At 43.1% G+C, this 25,562-nt stretch overlaps 4 protein-coding genes across 7 annotated transcripts; 1 reads left to right on the top strand and 3 right to left on the bottom strand.

Moving 5' to 3' along the window:
* Positions 1 to 1,637: 1,637 nt before the first annotated feature.
* Positions 1,638 to 11,649, bottom strand: RB195_024550 (uncharacterized protein; the record flags this gene model as incomplete). Of its 3 annotated transcripts, XM_064212369.1 has the most annotated exons (6): positions 1,638 to 1,844; positions 3,580 to 3,785; positions 4,201 to 4,271; positions 4,385 to 4,733; positions 11,008 to 11,288; positions 11,396 to 11,649. In XM_064212369.1, the coding sequence occupies 6 exons, from the start codon at positions 11,647 to 11,649 to the stop codon at positions 1,638 to 1,640; spliced, it is 1,368 nt and encodes a 455-aa protein (XP_064068250.1). The 3 variants fall into 3 exon arrangements, with proteins under 3 accessions (XP_064068250.1, XP_064068252.1, XP_064068251.1); XM_064212371.1 differs by lacking the exons at positions 11,008 to 11,288; positions 11,396 to 11,649 and adding an exon at positions 4,790 to 4,802; XM_064212370.1 differs by lacking the exons at positions 1,638 to 1,844; positions 3,580 to 3,785; positions 4,201 to 4,271; positions 4,385 to 4,733 and adding an exon at positions 10,330 to 10,373 and having other exon boundaries at positions 10,930 to 11,288; positions 11,438 to 11,649.
* An 84-nt stretch (positions 11,650 to 11,733) lies between these two features.
* On the bottom strand, positions 11,734 to 13,059 carry RB195_024549 (uncharacterized protein; the record flags this gene model as incomplete). The annotated part of the gene is made up of 1 exon (XM_064212368.1): positions 11,734 to 13,059. One exon carries the CDS (start codon positions 13,057 to 13,059, stop codon positions 11,734 to 11,736), a length of 1,326 nt encoding a protein of 441 aa, XP_064068249.1.
* Positions 13,060 to 14,743: 1,684 nt separating this feature from the next.
* Positions 14,744 to 15,175, bottom strand: RB195_024548 (uncharacterized protein; the record flags this gene model as incomplete). The annotated part of the gene is made up of 1 exon (XM_064212367.1): positions 14,744 to 15,175. One exon carries the CDS (start codon positions 15,173 to 15,175, stop codon positions 14,744 to 14,746), a length of 432 nt encoding a protein of 143 aa, XP_064068248.1.
* On the top strand, positions 14,786 to 25,355 carry RB195_024547 (uncharacterized protein; the record flags this gene model as incomplete). Of its 2 annotated transcripts, none has more annotated exons than XM_064212366.1 (9): positions 14,786 to 14,911; positions 16,175 to 16,248; positions 17,570 to 17,631; positions 17,670 to 17,721; positions 17,780 to 17,926; positions 20,612 to 20,720; positions 20,779 to 20,892; positions 24,176 to 24,356; positions 24,464 to 24,651. In XM_064212366.1, the coding sequence occupies 9 exons, from the start codon at positions 14,786 to 14,788 to the stop codon at positions 24,649 to 24,651; spliced, it is 1,053 nt and encodes a 350-aa protein (XP_064068247.1). The 2 variants fall into 2 exon arrangements, with proteins under 2 accessions (XP_064068247.1, XP_064068246.1); XM_064212365.1 differs by lacking the exons at positions 14,786 to 14,911; positions 16,175 to 16,248 and adding exons at positions 17,986 to 18,076; positions 18,195 to 18,238; positions 25,283 to 25,355 and having other exon boundaries at positions 17,582 to 17,721; positions 24,464 to 24,647.
* Between the last annotated feature and the right edge of the window lie 207 nt (positions 25,356 to 25,562).

Genomic DNA, 25,562 nt, shown 5'->3' with positions numbered 1-25,562 from the left:
CAACGAGGGAAGAAAGGCTTGGTGAGCACCAAGGTGGATTCGAACCTCCGATCGATCGTGCAGGAAGCGTAACCTCTAACCGCTACACGACACCCGCCCTCTTGTCTGTATAAACAAGTAAACCCCTTCTCAAACCCTTATTGGGAATGGTTGATCATTGCATCGATGAATCTGTGATAGCCAAAATCTTATAACTGTTGCACGTTGAATATGACTAGACACTGGAACATGAGTAAAAAAACTACAAAGGTGAAGGATGCAGTAATGAATGTCCACGCAGCATCCGCTCACGCTACTTTAAACTAGATACACTCATAGGAATGCTGTTTGAATAGAGAAATTTCAAATATTCTTCGGAGAGAAAATGGTAACATATTTGCCCACTCTGCGGAGGATTTTCTTTTCTGCTTCTCACATGGACATATATGCAAATGCGACTGTTTGAAAAAAAGAAGCTGCAAATAACGGAATAAGTTAGATAAGCGGGAAACCATGGGTGTGATAGTGAGAAGCCGGACCCTCCCTATCGCACCTATAGTATCCTATAAAGGGGGTCTAGCTCGCGGGGTGCAGCTCAAGTGATGAGGATCCCTTCTCCAATCGTACAAAACTGAAAAGGGTGCTTTCACCAATTGTCGGAAAATGAAGGTGATCTCTTCGCCGCCAACCGTCCAAAAGTGAAAGGGATCGGAGCAGCGGCTCCGACTATCGCATGTATGCGCAAAACCAGCCAACATTCCGTCATAAAAAGCTCTGTAACCAACGAAATACGTCTGTTTTGTAAGCAGCCTTCAAAATAGCAAGATGCTGAAGGCCTGCAGACTATAGCACACCTGATTAGAGGATGAAAAGGTTGTGGGGACTACAAGTTACGGCCGACGCGCGTAGCCATTTAGTAAACATCGCTTGTTAATAGTTAAAGGCATCACCCCACGAATCTGACGTGATATGGATTTCCGATGGTCAAAGACTATACGAGATTGCAGAAACGGATGGGATCCTACTCATTTCTTTCTAATCGCCGTAAAAAAAAATGGCCCGGAGGATGCGCCTTCGAGCTTTCCGGGGTGCTATTTTCTACAACGAGTTCCATTGGAGCACGCCTGCCTTGTGAACGCGCTGCATCTTCCGCACCGCGTTTTAAGGCAACTATGAAGAAATGAACGGAATCACCCTCTTCCCCACAATCTACGACCCCGTATACGCATAAACCACCTGAACCCGTATCACCCTAGATTCGTGGGCTAATGCCTTTAAATGGATAGTAACAACAATATCCATTAACTATTTACCGCGGTACACTCGTTTGGGCCAGGAAGTGGTACGGCTAGATCGCTTAATTGCCGCATAGACGGATGAGCGCTCCGCTCCGACTCTTCAGGTGATGCTAGCACAAGCAGATAGTAAGTATGTTTATTGTTATCATTGTAATTACTATCCATTAACTATTCGCATTCTAAATAAGTGTTGAATTCATTTAGAAACGTAAACAAGCAATAAACATAAATAATAACTGGTATTAATGTAACAGAAAACCCAAAGTCCTCGAAAACTTCGGGTTGGGAGTCTCAACTACGTTGTCGCAAACCTAAAGAAGAGGCTCAAAACATTCGACACTTTTCTTCAGTTGTAAAGAACTACGTGAGCGGAGCAACGGCATTGTTTCTGGACACGTTTGGTGTTCTCATAGCGCTGCTTCTGTTCCTGTGAGTCGATTTTATCTCAATCTCCCTTAGCATGTTGACGGAAATAAGTGTGCTGACATTACCCTTACTGCTATTGGTAACATACAATCGCCTTATGAGCTCATAACAAGCTTCGCTTTCCTTTGAAGCCAACCATTCCTAAAATAAAATAAAGACTAAAAGGCACTAAAAGGAAAAGGCAACTAACAATATCGTGTACCATGAATCTATATTTGAAACCTACTTCAAATTTTGCCCAAGAATCACATGTTCTTTCGACAGTGTGAAATTGGTGAAATCTGAGCATCCCTTGCTGTGTTCATCTTCGCAGTGAATAGCCACTATGAGTACTGTGATGCGACATTCAACAGCATTAGTGGGCTGAGTCCACACAAAGGGACGAAGCATGTTCACGAATATTCACCGCCTGCTGTTGTGTTTCATCTGCGGAGGAAGCGTTAATGTGAATAACATTGACAGTACATAACTTTCAAGATAGTTTCGTCCGTGTAATAACTGTTGTTCACATTTTTATTGATAACTTCTTCTAATTCTACCAAACGTGTATATGTAGAACCACCATGAGCTCGGAGAGCATAATCGTCACCAACATGCCGAGGACGCAGACAAGTTGGTGGTGGAGACCATCAACTTCCAAAACGAACAAGATTATCAGTTTGGAGTAGTATGACAATTTGCATACAGATAAGATCCCTTGACGTGTTTTTCTTTAACCCCTTAAATGGCGCACGCCTGTACAAAAAGTGGACTCTGTGATGTATTGTCTGCGATGTGATACGTCATAACTGCTAAAGGGATTAAGAAGTAAAGGTTATCTTCGGAAGAGTGAGTGTGATAAACCGTTTCACAGCGAGAACAAAGACTACAGAACTCGCCAGGGTCACATATTTGAACGGCCACTGTTCCTTTTGCTCAGCTTCGGTCCCAGAGAAAAGTAAGAAGTCTGTGGCGCACTGCATAGCATGTAATAATGTATGCGTAGATGACAATGCTGAGCAGTAAACTCTGGTTAATACGACACGGAGCATGACTTAATTGCGTAAGCGGCTGCTGTCGAAGCGACGAGGTGGAGATGGCGGTTGGAATCGACGTGAAACCATCGCGAACTGCAACGATGAACGCTATCATGGGTCCCTCCTCGATCCTAACCGGCCCACTGCGCCACGCTTCATGTCGTTTTGGCTGCACTATAGGTATCCTACATATTCAGTTTCAAACGAGCGAGGATTGGATGCGTATTACACAACGTTTCCCTTCGTGAGGGTATGGTACTGAGCTGGGAAGAAGTGATGTGTAGGGTGACAAAGGTAGAAATAGGTGTGTGAATCCTGTGACTAAAGTTAAATGTGTACAAATTGAGTAGAAATTATATATATATATATATATATATATATATATAATACACTTGGTACATCATATATATAATGTACCAAAAACATAGTTCCTAAGGGAGATCACCTTGATCACCTTGACTCCCGTTGATCTTCGAACTGGTCGAGCGGGCGCCAGTAATTCTCCCATTTGTCCCGATCGCGTGCCAGAGTCGTCCAGTGGTTCCTCTTTTCGCGTGGGACACAAAGAGCACCATAATTTTCTTTGAAGGACTTCGTGAAGAAATCTGACTATCGGCAGTCTTCCTGTATTGTGCTTAATATCGCAGGGAACCCAGTCGCTCACGGCTCTGGTCCAACGGTTGTCGTTAAAGCGCATCACGTGTCCGGCCCACCTTTTTTTTACTTTCCTTGGCAAACGCGGCGGCGTCTCTAATCTTCGATCGCTGACGTACGAGAGAACTTCGAATCCCGTCTCTCACTTGCGTGAAGCGGGATACTCCTAGCACCACTCTCTCAATTGCGCGTTCAATGACGCTCACCGCGTTTTCTTCCTCCTTGCGAAATGCCCAGGTTTCCGAAGCATAGGTCAAAGCAGGAAGTACGGTGGTATTGAAGAGGTGAGCACGGAGCCGGGTGTTCCTGGTCTTCTTCACTACATCCTCGATGCTCTTGTACGCTCCCCAAGCCGCTCTTCTCCTCCTGCCCAGCTCGGGGGTCAGGTCGTTCATCATGTTCAGTTCCCGACCTAGATAAACGTAGCTAGTGCATTCGGATATGTTCGTTCCTTTGAGTGTAAAAGGGGCATCCGAGACCTATCCGCTATGCATTAACATCGTCTTTTGCAGATTCAGCTGAAGACCGATGCATCCACATACACATGTTTCGTCGAATTTGGTCAGCATTCGTTCCGCTTGGCTGATGCTAGTTGTTATCAGAACAATGAAAAAAGGAATCATCAGGAAAACGCAGATGGTGCAAATCAATTATCTTCACCCGATACCGTCCCATTCCAACTTTTGCATTGCCTTCACGAGGGTGGCTGTGAATATTTTGGGTGAGATTGTATCACCGTGTCGGACCTCACTCTCCACATCAATGATGATTTTCTCGATTATTTGTCAATGATGAGTAGAACCTCTCCGCAATGATTTCCATCTTACGATGAGAAGACGTGCGAGCCCCGTCTTCGCTCAGCAAGGCTGCTAGCGGAATATTATATTCACGGAGATCCCTGCAGCACTTCTTTAGACTCGCTCTTTTTGTGCTGCTTCCAGAATCTTCTTCTGCCTCTATTTCAAAAGATCCTCCTGCAACGCTTTTCTGCAGCCAGTGTTTGCTACTAACCGCTCAATGTGCGATGCATTCGGATCAAGCCTCAAAGCCCTTCTTCTTTCCAACAATTCCTTGGTGGTTTTCGAAATTTGATCCAAGTTTGTCGTGCGCGGCTTCGAGGCACGCTCAGCACAGGCTCGTAATCCTCTGAGCAGCATCTCGTAGTCCACGTTTGGGTCCTCCTCGATGTGCCAGTCACATTGGGACAAGGAGTCCTCGAGTACGCAATCGTCGTAGACGACTTCTTTTCTCCTTCGTTGCCGATAGCAGATCTCTCCGACAACGAATTTGTAGAAGGACTTCTCGTTGCGGATTAGTTCCTCCAGCTCCTCGTAAAACACGTCCAATTCAGGATCATCAGCTTAGCTTTCACCACAAGTCGTCGCCCCGAACTGCGATGCACAGAGGAGGACGAACCTCCGCTGTGCATCGCAGTTCGACGCCCAGAGTCACCTCCACGCCACTATGAGGCGGTAAACCGTTGTGCAGGGACTATATATTGTCGATGAAAAATGTCGAAGACAATGGGGTCTAGTGTGCAGGATACTGAAGCAGTGTGTGAGCCAGTCTGGCAAACAGATTTCCCGGAATTCCGGTATCTCGACCATCTTCTGGGGCTGCCTCGCAAGGCGGCACGACTGCGTCGCAGTGCCACTACCTCTCCCGGGCAATAGTGGTGCTGGAGCGCGCAAATGTCGTATATGTAGATGAGTACATGTATATGAGGACAAGGATGACGATGTCGTAGAATGTTCTAGAAGGTCATCTCAGTTGTATATAAGCCCGTTTAGAGTGGCTGTGGTAGAATGTTCTGGAAGGAAACATGTTGTTCGTATGTAAGGGATTTTTTGCTCCCTCAGAGTGATTACTGTTCTATCTCAGCTGTACGCTATAGCAGACGTTGTTAGCTCTCCTCCTCTCTCTTTTCCTTTTGCTGGCGGAAGATTAAAGGCATCACCCTTTGAATCTGGAGTGGTTCGGATTTCCGGTGGAGTATTCGTATACGGGATCGTAGATTATTGATAGAAGGATGATTCCGTTCACTTCTTCCTAATTACAATAGAAAACGGCCCGAAAGATACGGCATCGAGCGTTCCGGCGCACTATTTTCTACAACGAGTTCGATTGGAGTGCGCCAGCCTTGTGCACGTGCCGCATCTTCCAGGCCGTTTTTTACGGCAATTAGGAAGAAATGGACAGAATCACGCCCTCTCCATAATCTACTATCCTGTATACGAATACTCCACCTGAAATCCGTACCATCTCAGATTCGTGGGTGATATCTTTAAATGGTCTGTCTGTGCTGTTATCCTCAGGTGCAGGTCAAGAGGTACCCGTGAAAACTGGGTAACCGCTCCTGTCCTCATTTCAGCACCGCTCCCCTCCGCGTAATTACGGCTGCCGCTCCAGCAGCTATACATCCTCCACGATCCCCTGAGATCACCACACCTCGCCTTCCTATTGTTCTCTAATCAACAATCAACCGCGCACCACGTTCGTGCCGCGACCGAGCGGTGAATAGTGCGAATTTTGAAGGAGGGGAGCCAAAAACGAATTGCAGCAGCGAATTCTGATGTATGGATATAGTAAAATACGCGCATAGTATTCGGAATAAAAGATAAGAAGTAGATCCTTCTATCCAATGTAATTTTACATAAGTAAAAATTTTCTCAAAAAGATGCTCCAGAGAAAAGAATAATATGCATATATTTTCACAATATCATAATTTAACACATTTCGTGCCCTAAGTCTTCCATATAAACTAGCAGTGCATACTTTCAACTGCAGCAGTTATACGTACAGCATCTTTATGTTTTATGCTTTATGCTTATTACTTTGTATACATTCTTTGAACTCCTACATTTTATCTTTTCAAAATTTCACATAAATATAATGTTTATATAGAGCGCATGTCAAATATTTCAATATTTGCTTGTACGTTTTATACAGTTTTATATGATAAAACTTTGTATGGTTTTTCAAACTTCTTTCAACAGCGTTTTATCAATTCATTTCTATCCATCCTCTGCATAAAATCAATACGGCAGGTTAGGTGTGTTAGTGGCGAACATAAACCTTTGTATCTTCGAGGGGGAACGGTCAAGAGGTACCCGTATGATGTGCCGCCGCGTATCCAGGAGGCTAATGACCGTCGTTGCACCGCGCATCTCCTGATACTGTCACAATAGCTATAGTAGCCTGATTGCTCTTCTTGTGCTACGTCTTCAAGACGCCCCGCCCACGCCACAATCCCCACCCATTTCGCCGCGTCTGCCGCTCTTACGACGATTTTTTTTCGCTGCGCCTGCAGCTTTTATGATGCGCTTTTAAAACCGAACAGAAAGGAAAGTGCCTGGTATTAGATGTTGTTTGAAGGTCTACATAAAGTGAGCTTGTAAGTTAAAACAAAAAAATGAAGGAATGAAATAGGTTTGTATAAGTGATATGCCATTTGGAAATGCGAGTGAAAATGAAATTATCCTGTTTCGACTTGGTGAAAAATACTCATCCATCTCTGGGAATGCAAGGAAATTCTTTTTGCTTATCTAGCTGGGTAAAACTGGCATCTAGTGACTGAGGACTGAGTGACATCTGCGAATAATGCCTCGCAGACATACACTGAACCTAGAAGCATATCCCGAAGATGCAAAGGTCTCTGTTCGCCACTAATACACCTAATCTGTCACATTGATTTAATGCAGAGAATAGATAGAAATGAAACGATAAAACGCTGGTGAAAGAGAATAGAAGAACCATACAAATTTTTACTGTATAAAACGTACAAGCAAGTATTGAAATATTTGACATGCACTCTATGTAAACATTATATCTGTGTAAAATTCTGAAAAGGTAAAATGTAGAAAGGAGTTAAAGAATGTGTACAAAGTAATAAGCATATAAAGTTGCTGTTATTATAGCTGCTGCAGTTGAAAGTTGAACACGAATTCGTTGAATGACATCGTGACAAACACATACTTATGCACTGCTAGTTTGTATAGAAGACTTGGGGCATGAAATGTGTTAAATAACGAGATGTGTAAAAATACATGCATGTTATTCTTTTCCCTGGAGCATCTTTTCGAGATAATTTTTACTTATGTAAAGTTAAATTGGATAGAAGGATCTATTTCTCCTTTATTTCCAATAATATGCGCTTAGTTTACTATAAAAGTACATCAGAATTCGCTTCGGCAATTCGTTTTTCACTTCCCCCTTCAAAATTCGCACTATCCACCGATTCGTCGCGGCGTTGATTGGAGAGCAATAGGGAGGCGAGGTGTGGGTGATCTCAGGCGGTCGTGGAGGATGTATAGCAGATGGAGCGGAAGCCGTAATTACGGCGCGGTGCCGAAGGGAGGACAGGAGCGGTCAGCCGGTTTTCACGAGTACCTCTTGTCCTGCACCCATCTTCGAGATATACCTTTAGGTACAGTCTATATCTGCGAGGTATTCGCGCCTCGTTAATCGTTGGATGCCAGTTTTACCCAGCTAGATAAGCAAGAAGAAATCCTTTGAAAGCGAAGAAAAGCAAAGAAGATAGTATAACACCGATCAGTGAGACATTTTTTGAAACATCTCTCGCATTCCCAGAGATGGATGAGTGTTTCCCACCTAACAAGTCGAAGCTGGATAATTTCATTTTCACTCGCATTTCTAAATGGCATATCACTTATAGAAACCTATTTCATTCTTTCTTTCTTTTATATTAATTTACAAGTTACTTTATGTAGACCTTCAAACAACATCTAATACCAGGTACTTTCCTTTCCGTTCGACTTTGAAAGCGCATCATAAGAGCTTTAAGCGCGGCGAAAAAAAAAATCGTCGTAAGAGCGGTAGACGCGGCGAAATGGGAGGGCAGGGTGGCGTGGGTGGGGCATCTTGAAGGCGTAGCACAAGAGGAGCAATCAGGCTACTGTAGCGATTATGACAGTATCAGGAGACGCGCGGTGCAATTAACGACGCTCCTTAACCTTCTGGATACGCGACGGCATTTCATACGGGTACCTCTTGACCGTTCCCCGTTATCCTCTCACTCGTATCTGAACTTACACCCGGCTGCGGGAGGCTCCGCCCCTTGGACGAATGCTAACGCGCCGCGAAATTCAAAATGGTACACCGAGTAACCTCTTCTTCTGTTGCTTCAGAGGAATAAGCTTAGAGAAAGGTAGAAAATGAGTGCCTTACGGTGTTTCACATACCTTTACCTTAGTAGAAACGAAGAGAATATCACAATAAACTTTAATCCAAGAAAGAAAGGAAGTATGATCTCCGGATTTCAAAGCGAGTAAAGGATGAAGTTGGAGCTTAGGCTTTTCAATCCTTATCATGCAGCTAACGACGACTACTTCAAGTAACTGCATACTTAACATCTTTTGCTCTTTCTCTGTCCAGTTTTCTCCTCGTTTTTCCATTTGCTCTTGCACTGTTTTCCTTATTTAGATTGTATTTTATTTCCTTCCATCTTTTGGGTCATCTCTGTCCTACTTGTCTTGTTTCTCCGTCGTACTTTTACCGTCTCAAAAGCTTATTGTTTTGTCTTATTTCCTTGTCTTATTATGATTATTTTGTCTTGTTTCTCTTTCTTTTAACGTTGTCTTTTTGTGCCTTTTCTTGGTTCTATGTCTACTTTATTCTTTTTTCTCCTCTTTCTTTTAAATTCATGCAGCATGTTTTATATGGTACCTTGTACCACTCGTTTACTTCATTCATGCTTGTTTCATTTTCGTGTGTCTCACTGTTCTTGCATCCAGTCTTGTTTTTGTTTCTGTTTTTCACTCTTTCTTCTTAACGTTACTCTTCTGCTTTTTTATTCTGTGTTGTTTACTTCCCAGCATGTAATTCCGCTCCTTCTTTTGCTCCTAGCTAGCGAATGCGTACTGCATGATAATCATATGACAAGAACATCGAAGGTAAAGGAACCTAATTCGCATAGAAAAAAGTAGTGGAGGTTTCTCAAGTGAAAGTAAGGGCTCTTTTCCAGTATATTTCTCGTAACTAGAGGAAGCACTTTTTTTTACAAAACATCCTGGATGATACAGCTCCAACACTGGTACGAGATAATGAAAAAAGTAAAGAAAAAAAAAGAAACCCAGTGCGATCCATGACGAAACCTAGGTAGCGTTTTCAGACTTTACTTGAAGTTTCAACTTGTAAATATTTTCAATCGACTTTGTTTTTGGTGTCTTTGGACTCGCTTTCAAGATTGTTTCTTTGGAAGAGCAGTTTTCTGCTACTACTCAACCAATTTTGGAGACAGGAAGGGAAATCAAACTCTTCGTACTCAAAGTTAGGCCTGGCGGTTTTCACAGGAAGTAAACGTGCGAAATTTGCAGACAACGAATACTTTTCTGAACACCGAATCCTAAAGTTTCACTTGATATCCGTCTTTCGCCTGTGCGGAAGTATGACTACTCATTTTACCAGTTCCCAAGCTCAAACCTCTGACAATCAAATCAAAGCTATTGAGGCACTTCGGCACTGGTGATGCTATTGTCCTGACATTTGTATCAGGACCCCAATTCTGTGTTGTTATGCTATACTTTGTGCACAGTACATATATCCGTTGCACAAACATTCGGCATTGTAAAGAATTGTATTTTGGCGGTCATCTGATGGAGATGACCGCCCACAGATTTTGTTTATTCAACGATTGCTCATGAAGCCTAGTTTATTGACGACCGCCGTGAACGGGCATTCCTGTGTTTGTGGCTCCTAGTGCGCACACCGTCTTCGTTCGCCTATTAATAAATTATTACTTCCACTGAACCACCTCTACTCTGAGGTATTAGCCTTTTCGCTCTACTAATAGGGTATAAAGAAGGAATCATATATTCCCTTCGCACCAACCATTTTCTACCTATTGCCCATTTTCGACTGTCTTTGAATCTCGGCATGTTGAAACGTAGTTTTAACTGATTTCCTTGAGCTGTAGCCAAGATTGGTATCGATCTTTATTAAACAGCGGCTAACGTTTCGGCGATATCGCCTTCGTCAGAGCCTGGAAAACTCAAAGCCATTAGTGACCTATCCCCTCAAGCGCCTCATCACCCTACAGAAAGCACCCAAGCGGTAAGCAAACTCAAACAGCAACACATAGGCTAGTACTTACCTCACTAGCTAGACTTGTTAACTCAGCAGACCACCACGTACCACAACTACGAGTCACAAGGGTTTTATATAGGGACCTCACGACCTGCCCCGTAGATCAAAACCCGCATAGGTCTTGATACGGGGATAACTCGTTTGTGATCGCAATGCACTCATCCTTCTTGTTCATTTTTGAACTTTTTGCGGTTATCCAAAAGGCCTTTAGCGTTCTGCGTGCTGTGATTTCGGACTCGTAGGATAATATACGAACTTCTACCTCTAATTCAGAGTTTGGATGACATATTCTACGGTGTGCTCCAAGTGGGGTGAAGGTTTTTTTGATTTTGCGAGTCCATCTAGATGCTCCTTGACCCTAATACACAATGGGCGTCCCGTTTCCCCTATATAATCGTCACCGCACAACCTGCACGTGATACGATACACCACTCCCGATATCATGCAATCACCCTCTCTGCCATACGGGCAAACCACGCAGCTGGGAGTTGTGCAGAGTCGATCATACACACGGTTACGTACCGGCTGACCTTTGAGGTTTGCTGGAGGTATTTCCACAACTCTCACGTCATTCCTTAGACCCGCTTTTCGTAGACAGCCCCGTACTGCTCTGCTCATATCATCAGATATATAAGGTAAACAGAAAGGGATCTTCTCTGGGCCATCCACTACGTTGGGTCTTCGAGAGGGATACCGTGCTCGTCGGGTAGCACCATCTCCAGCTAGGTACCCATTGGACATTGATACTTTATGGGCCACATTTATGGACCATGTTTTTTCCTGGCTACTCGACGAGACTCTTGCCGCTGTCCTGTACATGTTACCTATAACAGATTTATTTCATTTTGCTGGGATGCGCTGAAAGATAGTGGATTGAGATGTTTTTGCTACTGGATTTTCGGTACCACTTAGTCTTACATTTCATTCCGCAAGTAAATGTGCACATTCAAGAAAGCCAACCAGTTGTCTATAGGTCTCTCCCTTGTGAACTTAATGTGCGGACACTGCTGATTGAGAAGATTGAAGCACGCGTCTAGTTCTGCTTGGGTTGAGCAGACGACGCAGCAATCATCTATGTAACGATAATACAGCAGTGGTTTGCGGTCTATTATAGGCTTTTCGATCTTGGCCATGAAAACAATGGCGAGAGTGGGTGCCAGCCTTTGTCCCATAGCTAGGCCTCTAAGTTGTCGGTAGTACTGTCCCGACCATCGGAAAATAGAGCAATTCAGGCATTCGTTTATCAACGTCATGATCTACCTGATGCTGAATCCATACATGTTCAAAGAAGCCTGGCGCTGCGTGAGCAGTTCGTGAACAGCCTGCATCGCTACATCGTTTGAAACGTTTGTATAGAGTGACGTAACGTCAAAGGTCTCTACTACACATTCACGCTCAAATGAGGTACTGCGGAGATGTTTTAGGAAGTTGCTAGAACTGCTGAGGTGGGCAGGGACATATCTGAGCAGCTGATTTAGGATTATGTTGAGCAGCCAGGAAATTCTATCCGTGGGGCCCCCGATACCACTAATGATAGGCCTCACTTTAAAGTCACGTGGATCGTTCGAAGTGAGGCCATTTTCAGAGAGCTTGTTAGTTTTAATTAGCGTGTATAGGACTGGACATGCGGGTAAGTCGTTCTTGAGACGCGTAATAAAGTTTTTTGGGAGCCCTGCTGTTCCAGCCGTTTCTACCCAAACCCTGTTTAGGCGGCGATATTGCTTTCTAAACTCATTGGCGGAGGATGGGACATATAGACTGTCATCCTCAAGATGTTGTCTCGTGATCGCCTTGTCTAGTTCACGTGATAGAACAACAAATTCGCCTCCCTTATCACTAACGGAAACCTTGATCTCTCCAGCTGTAATAAGATTGCGAATCTCACGTAGGCCTCGATATTGGGCGACAGTGAGATTGAAATTTACGTGTTTTCTCGAGAAACGCTCCAAAACGGAATACACCGATGTTGCGAACACTCGAAACTTGTTGTCTACCGTGGGGTTGGGTTCAGGTGGTTTATACATCATACGCGGGAAAGGTATGGAGGGTAAGGATACTTGCTCAGCTATTCTGTTCTCTTGCCTTCGCTCTTCTTCTTTTGCTCTCAGTCGCAACCTATCATGAACCAATTGGAGGTTGCCCACAACCTTGCGTGATACCTCCGGACTTATTGATTGCACAGGCGCGAAACTAGGACCGAGATCCAAAACAGAAAGCGCGTCAGCTGAGATGAGTACATCACCAATCACAGAAACACGAAATGAACTTTGTGCACTGTTCTTATTAGCAATGGTGCTGTTGTGATCTGCACATACAGAGGTAGATTTAACAGATTTACTAACCTTCTGATGTTGCTGATGGTCTACTAATCGTCTGAACTTTTCCTGCAGTCTAGATTTAGCACTAGAGCGAATATAATCACAAATGGACTTTGACTCACCCACTATTCTCCTCCAAATGCGTTCCGGCACAAAACGTTCACAACAATGTTCTTTATACACACACTTCTTAAGCAAAGAGAACATGTGATCCTGTTTTGCCTTCAATGCCATACGTAGGAGTTGTTGCTCGATCTTCTGCATCTGCCGGCTTTCCTTGGGAACACCGCTTATCTCGTGAAGTCGCCTGTTGGTTATAAAGTTTGGAGTAACTTGATATTCTTGACAGCGGCGGAGAAAGTGGATGGTCTGCCTTTCTGAGACGATCTTTTGCCTCAAAGAAAGGACTTCTCTCACCAGTCGAAAACAGCTTGCTGGTACCTCTCTGAGTATTGCCCATGTTCGACTGTCTTTGAATCTCGGTATGTTGAAACGTAGTTTTAACTGATTTCCTTGAGCTGTAGCCAAGATTGGTATCGATCTCTATCAAACAGCGGCTAACGTTTCGGCGATATCGCCTTCGTCAGAGCCTGGAAAAATCAAAGCCATTAGTGACCTATCCCCTCAAGCGCCTCATCACCCTACAGAAAGCACCCAAACGGTAAGCAAACTCAAACAGCAACACATAGGCTAGTACTTACCTCACTAGCTAGACTTGTTAACTCAGCAGACCACCACGTACCACAACTACGAGTCACAAGGGTTTTATATAGGGACCTCACGGCCCGCCCTGTCTACGAAAAGCGCGTCTAAGGAATGACGTGAGAGTTGTGAAAATACCTCCAGCAAACCTCAAGGGTCAGCTGGTACGTAACCGTGTGTATCATCGACTCTGCACAACTCCCAGCTGCGTGGTTTGCCCATATGGCAGAGAGGGTGATTGCATGATATCGGGAGTGGTGTATCGTATCACGTGCAGGTTGTGCGGTGACGATTATACAGGGGAAACGGGACGTCCATTGTGTATTAGGGTCAAGGAGCATCTAGATGGACTCGCAAAATCAAAAAAACCTTCACCCCACTTGGAGCACACCGTAGAATATGTCATCCAAACTCTGAATTAGAGGTAGAAGTTCGTATATTATCCTACGAGTCCGAAATCACAGCACGCAGAACGCTAGAGGCCTTTTGGATAACCGCAAAAAGTCCAAAAATGAACAAGAAGGATGAGTGCATTGCGATCACAAACGAGTTATCCCCGTATCAAGACCTATGCGGGTTTTGATCTACGGGGCGGGCCGTGAGGTCCCTATATAAAACCCTTGTGACTCGTAGTTGTGGTACGTGGTGGTCTGCTGAGTTAACAAGCCTAGCTAATGAGGTAAGTACTAGCCTATGTGTTGCTGTTTGAGTTTGCTTACCGCTTGGTCCAAGGGGCGAGCCTCCTGCAGCCGGGTGTAAGTTTAGAAACGAGTTAATCCTCTCTTGTCATTTTTTGTGTAGTACTGGAACGTCTTTTCTCACCTGTTCTTCTTCCTTTTACTTCATTACATGACATTTTTCAGTCTACTCCGTCATGCACCTCTGCTCCTTGCAATATCTGTGGAAAAGGACCTTTCCTGCTGCGAAACCTCCGTACGAACATACCCAAAACGTGCACAACTACTCTGATGAGGAAGTAGATAATATTATGTATGCAGTAAAAAGGGCCGTTCATGTGAAAGAGCTTAATTGTGAGGACTTCTCATATAGTGGATTCAGAAAACATAGGAAGGCACGAGCTTCATCTACTGCGTGGGTCCCGATATTTCCTGGCGACGCAGGCGAAACGTAACGAAAATGAAACGAAAACGATTGTAAGTGCACATAGTACTAAGTTGGTGCAAAAAAATGCAGGTTTTTCTACCTAAAATCTAAATTAATATAACTCAGATCTAACAAAATTTATTTAATCAAAGTAATCTCCATTACAATTAATGCACTTTTGCCAATGAGAAACGAGCTTCTTAATGCCAATATCATAAAAGTCTGGGGTTCTGGAAGCGATGAACTCATCGAAGGCAGTTTCTGCATCGTCTTGGTTTCTGAAGTGTTTCTCCTGCAAGAAGTTATCAAGGTGCTTGAAAAAGTGAAAATCAGTAGGCGAAAGGTCTGGCGAGTATGGTGGATGATCCAGAGATTCATAGTTCAACTCATGCAGCTTTTGCCGTGTGATCAATGAGACGTGAGGTCTAGCGTTGTCATGAAGTAGGATTGCTCCTTTTCTGTTGATCAATGCCGGGCATAAACTTCGCAGCTCCTGGTGCATTTCGTCGATTTGCTGGCAGTACTTTTCTGCTGTAATTGTTTCACTCGGGTTCAGAAAGGTATAGTGGATCATACCCGCTGCAGACCACTAAACCGTAACCATAATCTAACCACAACTAACATAATCTAACCATAACCACAAATGGCGAACAACTGTAGTGTGATCAACGTTGGGCTGCTTGGCAATATCTCGAGTGGTTTTGCGTGGATCAGCTTCGACTGTCGCCTTCAATAAGTCGTTATCAAGTGGTTCGTCTTCGAGGCTGGTGTTGCCGGCACGAAACTTTTGAAACCAACGTTGTACTGTGCATTCGTTGATACTTCCCTGGCCCCATACTTCGTTGATATTTCGAGTGGTTTGAGCGGCAGTCCAGCCCAGTTTGAACTAACGAACTAGTAGAAGTAAATTTGACAAAAATTGCCATTAGACATCTGAAAATAAAAACCAAATTATTTTTATAATAAGCGACTTGAATTAAATTCCATATACATATTTAGAAAACTCATATAATAAGCTTTCCAACAATGTATAATACTTCGTAAAAAAGCCTTAGTTTATCAAAAAAAAAAAAAAAATAGTGTTAAAACTAACAGAACAAAAAAAAACCTGCATTTCTTTTGCACGAACCTAATATTTAGAGAACATCATTCTGGGAATACTTAATGAGTAATAATAATATAAACAATAATAATAATAAAATTCTTTATCATCCCTCTGCTAACACCAAGCCTGGAAGACAAACCACTGAAACACACTACGGCGGCAGATTTTGTCTCCGCGGCCGCGCTGCGGCGGGCCACATTAGAGCAGAGCGGCCTCAGTTCAGGGTTTTACTGCTTTCTATTCGCGATTGTGAGTACATATAAAGCTTTGTCCTTGCTTCATCTTCTGTCGTTCCTTCAATGTTGTTTTTCTCAACGGTCTAGTTTCACTTTTGGTACGCTGTTGCTTCTTTTCAAACTTATTGCTTCGTTGCTTGTATTAAAGAGATGTGTTTCTTTTACAAACTCCCGTTCTTTTCTCTTTACGTGTGAATTCAGCTTCTGTCGTCTCTTCGGAGTCGTTGTTTAGGTAAATGTAGCTTTACTTTCGATACATTACTGCTCTTTATTCAAGTTTATTTCTACGTTGCCTATATTTAAGAGGTATGTTTCTTGTGTAAGCTTCCGTTGTTTTCTTTTCATAGCTTTACGTTTTTATCTTCTTTCGTTTCTTCATAGTCGTTCCTCACATCAGTCTATCTTTACCTCTGATTCATTACTGCTCTTTATTCAAGTGTATTGCTAGGTTGCTTACATGGAGAAGGTATGTTTCTTCTATGAACTCATGTTGTTTTCTCTTCATGTGTGGTTGTCAGTTTCCGTCGTTTCTTCAGAGTCGCTCTTCACGTCTGATGATATGATAGACTGATGTGAGGAACGACTCTGAAGAAACGAGAGAAGATAAAAACGTAAAGCCATGAAAAGAAAACAGCAGGAGCTTGCACAAGAAACATACCTCTTAAATATAGTTAAACGAATATAGGTGCCGAATTAAGCTTAGATATTCTCTAAGTGAAGTACTGAGTCCTTCCACAAAGTTATTGAATCTTTCATCAGTGCCCAAAACTCTCAGAAAAAGAACGGAAAACAAAGTTGCGAGGAAGAGAAATATTTAATTCTATAGCAGAAATTTATAGAAACTGCTACTATTTTTTATTTTTATTGATCAGAGGAGGCCAGCGAAGCGAGAACCACAAGAAGTCTGAAGTCCAGCGTTAGTCGGACGTTCAGATTGGTAAAAGTATAAAGCATTAAAGGCATCACCCCACGAATCTGAGGTGGTACAGATTTCAGGTGGAATATTCGTATACGGGATCGTAAATGATGGAGAGAAGGGTGACTCCGTCCATTTCTTCCTAATTGCCGTAAAAAATGGCACTACTTTCCACAATGAGTTCGATAGGAGCGCGCCAGCCCTGTGCACGCGCCGCATCTTCTGGGCTGTATTTTTTTAACCTCAGTTAGGAAGAAATGGACGGAATCACCCCCTCTCCATAATCTACGATCCCATATACGAATACTCCACCTGAAATCCGTACCACCTCAGATTCGTGGGGTGATGCTTTAAAATACTCATTGGAACACGTTAGTTTTGGCTCCCAATCAGTTTATTTAGGAGTTACCCAACTTCATTTGTGTTATCCACGGAGATCATATGGAGAAAAGAGCCTTATCTTTCATGTCCTTTTGTCTGTTTTTGCCATGTATGAGGGTCGAGCTGTGTAAAACCTGCAAGGGTGATCTCCTACTTGTGCGGTGTGCAGGTCAAGCGGCGTTGGTCCATTGCTCCAAACCTGCAGATTTGCACTTTTTAAACGTTCCTTTGAGGGTAGCTTAACGAATTCTATAGCAATTGTGCTGTGAAGTCTATTCGATTATAAAAGAGGATGAGCAATAGTCTATTGACAGACCACATTATTTTCAGACTCCTCCAACAATGCGAAACGATAGTGACGGGCTATCAACTTTGCGTCATCGCAGATCTGCGTCGACATCCCCTTTATCAAAAAATCGGACCAACCCAGAAGGTAATTTTGAATACCAATCCGAGGATGATTCGGAATGTGATTCAATCTCGTAGGTTTTGTCTTCTCAACTTTTTTTTTTTTTTTGACTTGCAGCATCTCATTTCCAGCACTTCGTCACAAATAAATGAAACATTTGAAAACCGTTATGAGGTGGAACATAAAAGCCTGATTCAAACGCCGACAAAAGTACCATCTTTTCGAAGAGAGAAGATTGTACAAACTATTTTGTCCCGATCTATAAATTACGCGTTCTTGTAAGTTCTTTTTGTGTTCATTTCTTATGACCCTCTTATGGCCTGCATACTAACTCTAGTACACAGACACTGTGGGCGTCATGCCTTAGATGGCGGCAGTGGTTGAGGTTGCATCACAGGTGCGATAGGTTGGAGTCGGACCCTTTCCAGGTGAAGAGGGTCTATTCCATCTTAGACAATCCAAAGTGAAGAGGATCATCGGCTGGGGAAGAGGGTATCAATATTTTTATCTGAATCATTTGATATAAGAGAAAAATTTTATGCTTAGATGTCAACGTCTCTCGAAGAAAAATCGTTTGTGAATGGATCAAGGTAAACAACTTAGAAAGGCTGTTCCATACATAGTGTTCATCAACAAAGGAACATTTGAAAAGAATTGAACTAGTAAGAACAAATGAATATTTTTGCTCAAAAATGTCGTTATTCAGAGAAGGGTTCATAATGTACGATAGGATGGGGAGGGGGGAAATTAGTCTAGTCTTAGAGATTTTGGAAGGTAATTGTTACGTTGTGTTCTCTTCTTTTGAATATACATACTCAGCTGTAGTCGGGTCAGAGCGACCTGAAGCACTTGCGTGAGCGGCTGCGTTCGAAGCGCACATTTGATTCAGCTATTCTCATAGGTGGCTCCACTCGTACTGCAGAGTGGAGCTGAAGATCTCACCTCGGTCGTGGTGGAGCTGGCGGTGGCAACTAATAAATCTACCGTGCTGCTTCGGGGGCAGGTGCCAGCGCAGGTGGACCATGCTTCAGGTTGTATTCACTCGATTGTGGGAGCTATCATGGTCTATTTCGTGACATATCAAAAACAAGATAACGACAATGCACTGAATTGTTTCCTTTTCCAAACGACTCAAAAAAGGAAAAACGAAAGTGTTACTATTGTGTTTCTCACCCACTAAAATCCTTAGTACTAATCTCAGCTTTTCATCCCTAAGGTGAACCGAACTATGTATTGTCGAAACGCCCAAGCAAATGCGCTACATCGTATAATATTTTTTTTCAAAAAAAAAACTTCCAAAAAACATTTGTTCTAGTATTTATTAATTTAAAGTCCACCCGAAACCTGGTGCAGTCGCCAAAGCGACTGAGCTTGGAGCAGTGGGGTGGAGTTGTAATTGCAGTCAACTTGACCCTCACTAATTCCACACATCTCTACAGTCTGAGTCAGAGTCCTGGAACGTAATCCTCTCGAAAACGACCTTTTCTTAGGGTGCGGGACAAGAGGTACCCGCGAACATCGGCTGACTGCTGCTGACCTGTGTTCAGCGCCGTAGGCCTCTGCGTAATTATGGCTGCCGCTTCACCAGCTAGACAGCATCCACGGCTGGCTTGTATCACCTAGACTCCGCCTCCCTACTACCCTCGAACCAACGCCGCTTGCGATGTTCGCGTCGCGATGGAAACTGCGAATTTGGAAGGGAAAAGTGAAAAGCGAGTAGACGCAACAACTTCTGACTACTTCATTCCCTTTCCCATCTCACCTTTCGCTTACCTGTCTTGCCTCTTTTCCTCATCACTCCTCTCCTAATCTTTACTTCCCCTCTTATACGTCCTCTTAGTACCCTCTGTTAGGAAAATTCTCTTCTGAGTTGGAGCTCTCGATAGTGCCACTTCGATCGCAGCTACTCCGCCGCGCCCTCTTGAACACGACTGCTTGTGCAAGTGCACCAGCTTACTATATACATATACATAGGTATATACAAATACATACATACACATGTATATAAATTATGCACATATGCATATATATGCATATATATATATATATATATATATATACATATATATAGTTTTTGTGTTTGATAATTTTTGCTGCATCTGTGACAAAGGTAACTTGTAATCAATGAAATCGACGCAATCGAAAACCTGATGTAGGTATCCGCGAATGAGCACAAGTTTTAGGCTTATCTTCCGCATGGACCTAGTTCGGATCGATGCTTTCATGCGAAAGATGTTCTTTGATGTGCGTTTTATTTGTCCTAGTCGTTTTAAAGGAGGGCGAGATGTGAAGTGAACAACACATGCACATGGACAAACAAACACTGCATGAAATATATAAAAAGTCCTGAAGTATTGGGATATCGATGCCATGGCCATACTAGAGAACGCAGGAAGTATGTTCATATAGTTGATTTTTGGCGTTCACTTTGCTATTATTGTCGGATCGAAACGGCCCAATGCTCGGTACAATTGCGTGAACGACTCCGTTCAAAGTGACGTGATAGAGCTATCGCTTACTATCGAGTTGGGACCCTCACTTGCTATAATCGAACTGCAGAGATGACTAAGGGTCCCCACCTCGACCGCAGCCGCTAGCTCTACCACGCCATTTAGAGCACTGCTATTTGTCCAATTCCAGCAGGCTTCACGACGTTTTGACGCGGCTATACTGAATGTTGGTTGGTTCAATCTCCAAAATTTGTCGCACTTTATATTTTGCCTAGAGTGCTTTTTATTTGAAAATGATCATCGCTTACTTGATGTTGAGACAGTGTGCTTGATGAACTTAACAAAATGATGCTTGGTTGCAATAAACTGCCACGATGTATCCTACAACAAAGTTTGATCACTAAAGTTCGATTATTTTTACAGTTCATTATGGTTTGGTCTGTTTCATTTTTCCAACGACAACGTATGAATAACGAAAATTTGGAAAGAAAGAAAAAAAAACTTTCTTTCCAGGATCAGACAACCACTCGCTTATACTAACAACATTTTACTCATTGTTAGCGTTGCGTTAGCATTCTACTATATCGCTAAGTCTAACTCATCCAGCAGTCCGCTTGCTATGGTACTTTCGGCTTGTCCTTGGTTTTCTTACACTTCAATTTAAGAAAAAAGGTCTTCAGGGCGCTAATGGAGCACTCGTGCTTAATTTTGAGAAGCATCTATCCGAATTCGCTACAAAGTTTAGAAACTTTACAGAGGATGAACTACGCCTTCTTTTCCATGTTGGAAGACAGGTGCGTTAGTATGCGTATAATGCTGAGAAGTACAGTTTGTGTACATACTTCATTTTTTGGATTTAATGATTTTATACAGTTGGTCCTGGACGTGTACGAACGGGCAAATGTGCCACATGTCGCTACTCACTCTATTTTCCCGCCTTGATTCACCACTCTCTTCCCTCCTCCAATCGAAAGCGATCGCTCCTACCCGGTTGAACATATTAACATACTCTGCAGACTACACAGTACACAGTCAGTTGTGTTGTCTGTCTGCGCTGCAAATAGCATATACGTAGAAGCGATTAGAAGAACGAAGTGGTAGTGTCTAGAACTTAGATTTGTAGTTCGTTGCTCACTAGAGGCCATTGGCAGTCCAAGGTTTTCAAAATTTCGACGGAAAGAAGTTTTTGGTTGTTGATCCTTTTGAGCTCCAACTTTTTTTTTGTCAACAACCTCTTCCCACGGATCTCACTCATTAGAAGTATCACAGCCGATTAGTCGTGGTTCGTCCCCAGGTGGCGGACAGGAGGCTAATCGCGTACCAAGAGCGACTTTGTGCATGTTCTGAGACGAAGGTGGATTCGAGGAATGGACTCCCTGTTTCTGCAGTGCTTGGATCAGCTCATAGTACTATTGTATGCCGGCTAAAAGCTTGTCTTCCACAAGGTCATAGTTGGCGATGTCAACGTAAAAATTGGCCTCATAAGAGCGACTAAAGAACTTCACATCGGAATCCAGGACCTTCAAGGGAATAAACAGGAAGAGAGAATTTCCGAGTTTATCATGACGACCCATCCATAGGAACTCGCAATTCCAGAAGCACTCCTCTCTGCGCTGGATGTGGGAGTCATCCGTTGGAGGGTATCTTAACGAAATTGACCACATTATCGTCAATAGTCAATATTTTTCTTTCATGCGTAGTGGAGAGAAAACAGCGAAGTTCACAAAGCCAACCATCATCGACTGGGACCTCTTCGCTTCGCTAGTCGGCGTTTCTGAAGATTCCAAGAGTTTTCTCTCTCCAAAAACTCTAGAGGTGATATGTCGGCGTGGAGCAGCAAGAACCGCAGGTGAACAAGAACTCATGGCCGAGCTCGTAAGGCTTCGAAGAGAGGCGAGGAAAGAAGACCTTAATGAGAGAAAACTGTAAGTGTTGGCTGAAGCTGTAGAGGGGGGAAAGAGCATTCGCTACGCTCCTTGAGACTTCGCCAGTCGGTGAACGAAGATGACTGCTCTTTGGAACCCAAATGGAACAACCACCACATCGAGAAGGGGAACGGAGACAAGTCATCAACTACTTCTACTCTGATCTTTTCGTCATTCATTTCCATTTGCCTCTTCACTGTCATGGGGAAGATTTCAACGGTTTTCTCGTTCGAAGCACGACATGCTATAATGTCGGTAAGAAATCGACAGCACCGGATTCGACAAAATAAGATCTGAACATCTGAAGACTCTACCAATTCTTATGAATGCAATTTCGAAGGTCTTTACACTTTCAGAATGTAAGATTCATAAACAATGGAAAACGAGCAACATCGGGCTGTTGTATAAAAATGGGGACCCACATGACATCGCCAATTATCTTCCAGTCTGCTAACTGTCCGTAATTTACAGGCTCTTCACAAGACTAATCCTAAAGAGGATAGAAAGAACATTAGATGAAGAACAGCCATGCGAGGAAACAGAGTTTTGAGAAGGGTTCAACACTACTGACGCACGTACATACCATTTCAAAACTCAAGAGAAGTATTAGAGAGTACCAGATGCCACTATGTCTCACATTTATCTACTTGAAGAAACCCTTCGATTCATTTGAGATGGAAGCGGTCATGGAGGCCTTGGACAACCAAGGCGTCCATACTTACTTCACACATGAAGAAATTATGGTTATATACAGTTATATATGTAAGTTACAGCAACTTTACAACCAAAATTTCCCCATTCTACAACAGTGTCACAATTGATGGGGGTTCGTCAGAGTTGCACAATCCTACTCGAAATATTCAGTACCACACCCGTGAACGGGATGCGAGGATTGGAATTGTATAACATGAGAGTGGAAGCCAGCATTTACACCATCATCGTTTCGCTGATGACATTATTCTGATAAAATCGGGCATCAATCACAAGCGGGAACGATACTGGTCGAATTTGATGAAGCGTGCAAAAAGATAGGTCTTCAGCTGAATCTGGGCAATATGTGAGGAACGGATGGGTTTCTGATGCCCCACTCACGCTCAAAGAAACGAATATATCCGAATGCTACGGCTATGAATATCCAGATCGAGAAATTAACATGATGAAGGGCCTTACCTCCGAGCTGGGTAACAGAAAAAGAGCGGCTTGGGGACCATATAAGATATCGATAGTGTAGTGAAGAGGACTAAGAACATCCAGCTTCGTGCTCATCTATTCAACACCACCGTTGTTCCTCCGCTTCAGAAATATTTGAAAGTCAGTCCTACGTCACCGATCGAAGATCCGAGACGCTGCTGCATACGCCAAGGGAAGTAAACTTAGGTGGTTTGGACACATGACCCGCTTCAACGATAATCGTTGGACAGGAGTTGTGAACTACTGGATACCACGCGACATCGAAAACGCCACAGGAAGACCTCCGACCCGCCAGACCTCTTTACGAAGTCCTTCACATGAGGATACGATGCTCTTCGAGTACCTCGCGAGACGAGAAGGCACTTGGCAACCCTTGCGCACGATCGGAGTAAATGGAAGAATTACTGGCTCCCGCTCGACCAGTTCGAAGATCAGCGGGAGTCAAGAACTCAAAAACTCTACAAGCTGGCTGCAATTTGTAGAGAGAGATTTATTCTGTATTGCATAAAGCGTGAAACTTCTAACTTTCCTAGTCTTGTTGAAACCTAGTTGAGAAAAATCCCAAATTTTGCATCAAATTTTCGAGTGTTTCTCAACTAGCTTTTTGAGAGAACCAGAACACCTACAGAGATCAAAATTTGCAGTCAAGGGTTTTCCTTGATGCTCTATCAAAACATGGCATCAAATTTTTCAAACACGCTGCCGTATTCTCGCAACCGAAAAAGTGCGAAATCTCAGATTTTTGTCAACGCGTCAAAATCTGTATCACATGTATGTATATGTATCAAAATCTTCAGACAGAGTCTGATAACTCAGCTCGGTGGTTATGAGACGATTTCGGTTTGAAGCATGCTGTAGACGAAGATTTTTGCTATCATAATTCGTTTTTACTTCCCTGAAGGTAGTTTTCGTAAGGCACAGAAACCGAATGTGTTTGCTAAATTAATTTTCAATTTTCCAGTGGCTGTTGATGCAGCAAGAGAGCCCCATTGTGCTTATTGTTGCTGGAGAAGAAAGCGAGCTCATCGTTCGAGCGCTTTCGGAGATTTTTTGCGCTGCCTTTCATATTTCTTCACCTGTTTTGGTTATTGATTTAACTTCCGAGTCAGTTAGAGAGAAACTCCATGAGGGATTGGATCGTGGTAAGCTCATTGGGAAATTATTCTCAACATTTCTAATCTCTTCATATTGTTTTAAGTTGCCCAGGAGTCTAATATAAACACTACCTCAAAATGTAAAATCTTTGCAGCTGTACACTCGACAGTTCCACTAGCGATATTAAATGGGGTGGACCACCTTGGTTGGGATTCTCCATTGATCCTACATGCGTTTGCGGATGACTCCTCGCTGACAACTTCTCGCGCATTGCTCTTGTTAACGATGAAGAAGAATTTTCACGTGTCTAAAGAACAGTGCGAAAAATCAGTTATGGAGTAGGTCTTCGTGTAATATTCAAGACAGTGTCATACTAGGATCGTTCCACGAACACAGATGTAGATCCGAATGAAGGTGATCACGCTCAATTCCCCATTAATCCAGAAAAAGACAACCTTATATATGTTCCTCATTCAATACACCTAAAGTGTCAAATTGATGTATAGATAGAAAAGAAGCGATAAAACGTTGTAGAAAATAGAAATGAGAAAGGAGTTCATTGGATAAAAAGTACAAACAGGTATTGGAATATTTGACATGAACCCTATATAAATGTTATATCTACTTAAAAAATTGACAAAGCATTGATATTAAGTTTTTTTTCCGATTACTTAACGGGACATACAACGTCGAAATTTATCTTCTGGTTAGCATCCTTATGTTACTTCTTGAAAAAGAAAAGAATTTTAACACTTACCGAAAGGTGTGAAGTTCCTCAAGTGAGATCAGTGTAGGTGATGATAACAGAATATCACACTTTGTTACGCCTATGATGACATATTTTTGAGTTGAATAGAAAGATCTGGTTCATCATCCTATTGATAATAAGTGCTCTTGCGGTTTACCGCCTCATAGTGGAGTGAAGGTGACTCTGGGCGTCGAACCGCGATGCACAGCGGAGGTTCGCTTCCAGCAGGGTCTCCCCAGCTGAGAAGGAGTTCGACACATCCGACATCCCGACTTTTCGGAATCGGAAGCCTAGCTAAGAGTAAACCAATGCTAATATTCACCACCGTCTTGGCAAAATGTCGCTAGGTGGCTCCCTGATCCATATAGGTTGGGCGACGACCTGTGGTGAAAGCTAAGCTCGTCGTGGCATGGCTGCTTAGTTTGGGGAAAAGTCTTTTTGCCACTCCAGCATATGCACTGCCTCAGTACCCTGCACACTGGGCCCTGCCGTATCAGACGTCGGA

The sequence above is a fragment of the Necator americanus genome, chromosome X (assembly GCF_031761385.1).
Source record: "Necator americanus strain Aroian chromosome X, whole genome shotgun sequence".
NCBI classification, from domain to species: domain Eukaryota; kingdom Metazoa; phylum Nematoda; class Chromadorea; order Rhabditida; family Ancylostomatidae; genus Necator; species Necator americanus.
This window is presented reverse-complemented; position numbering and strand designations above follow the sequence as displayed.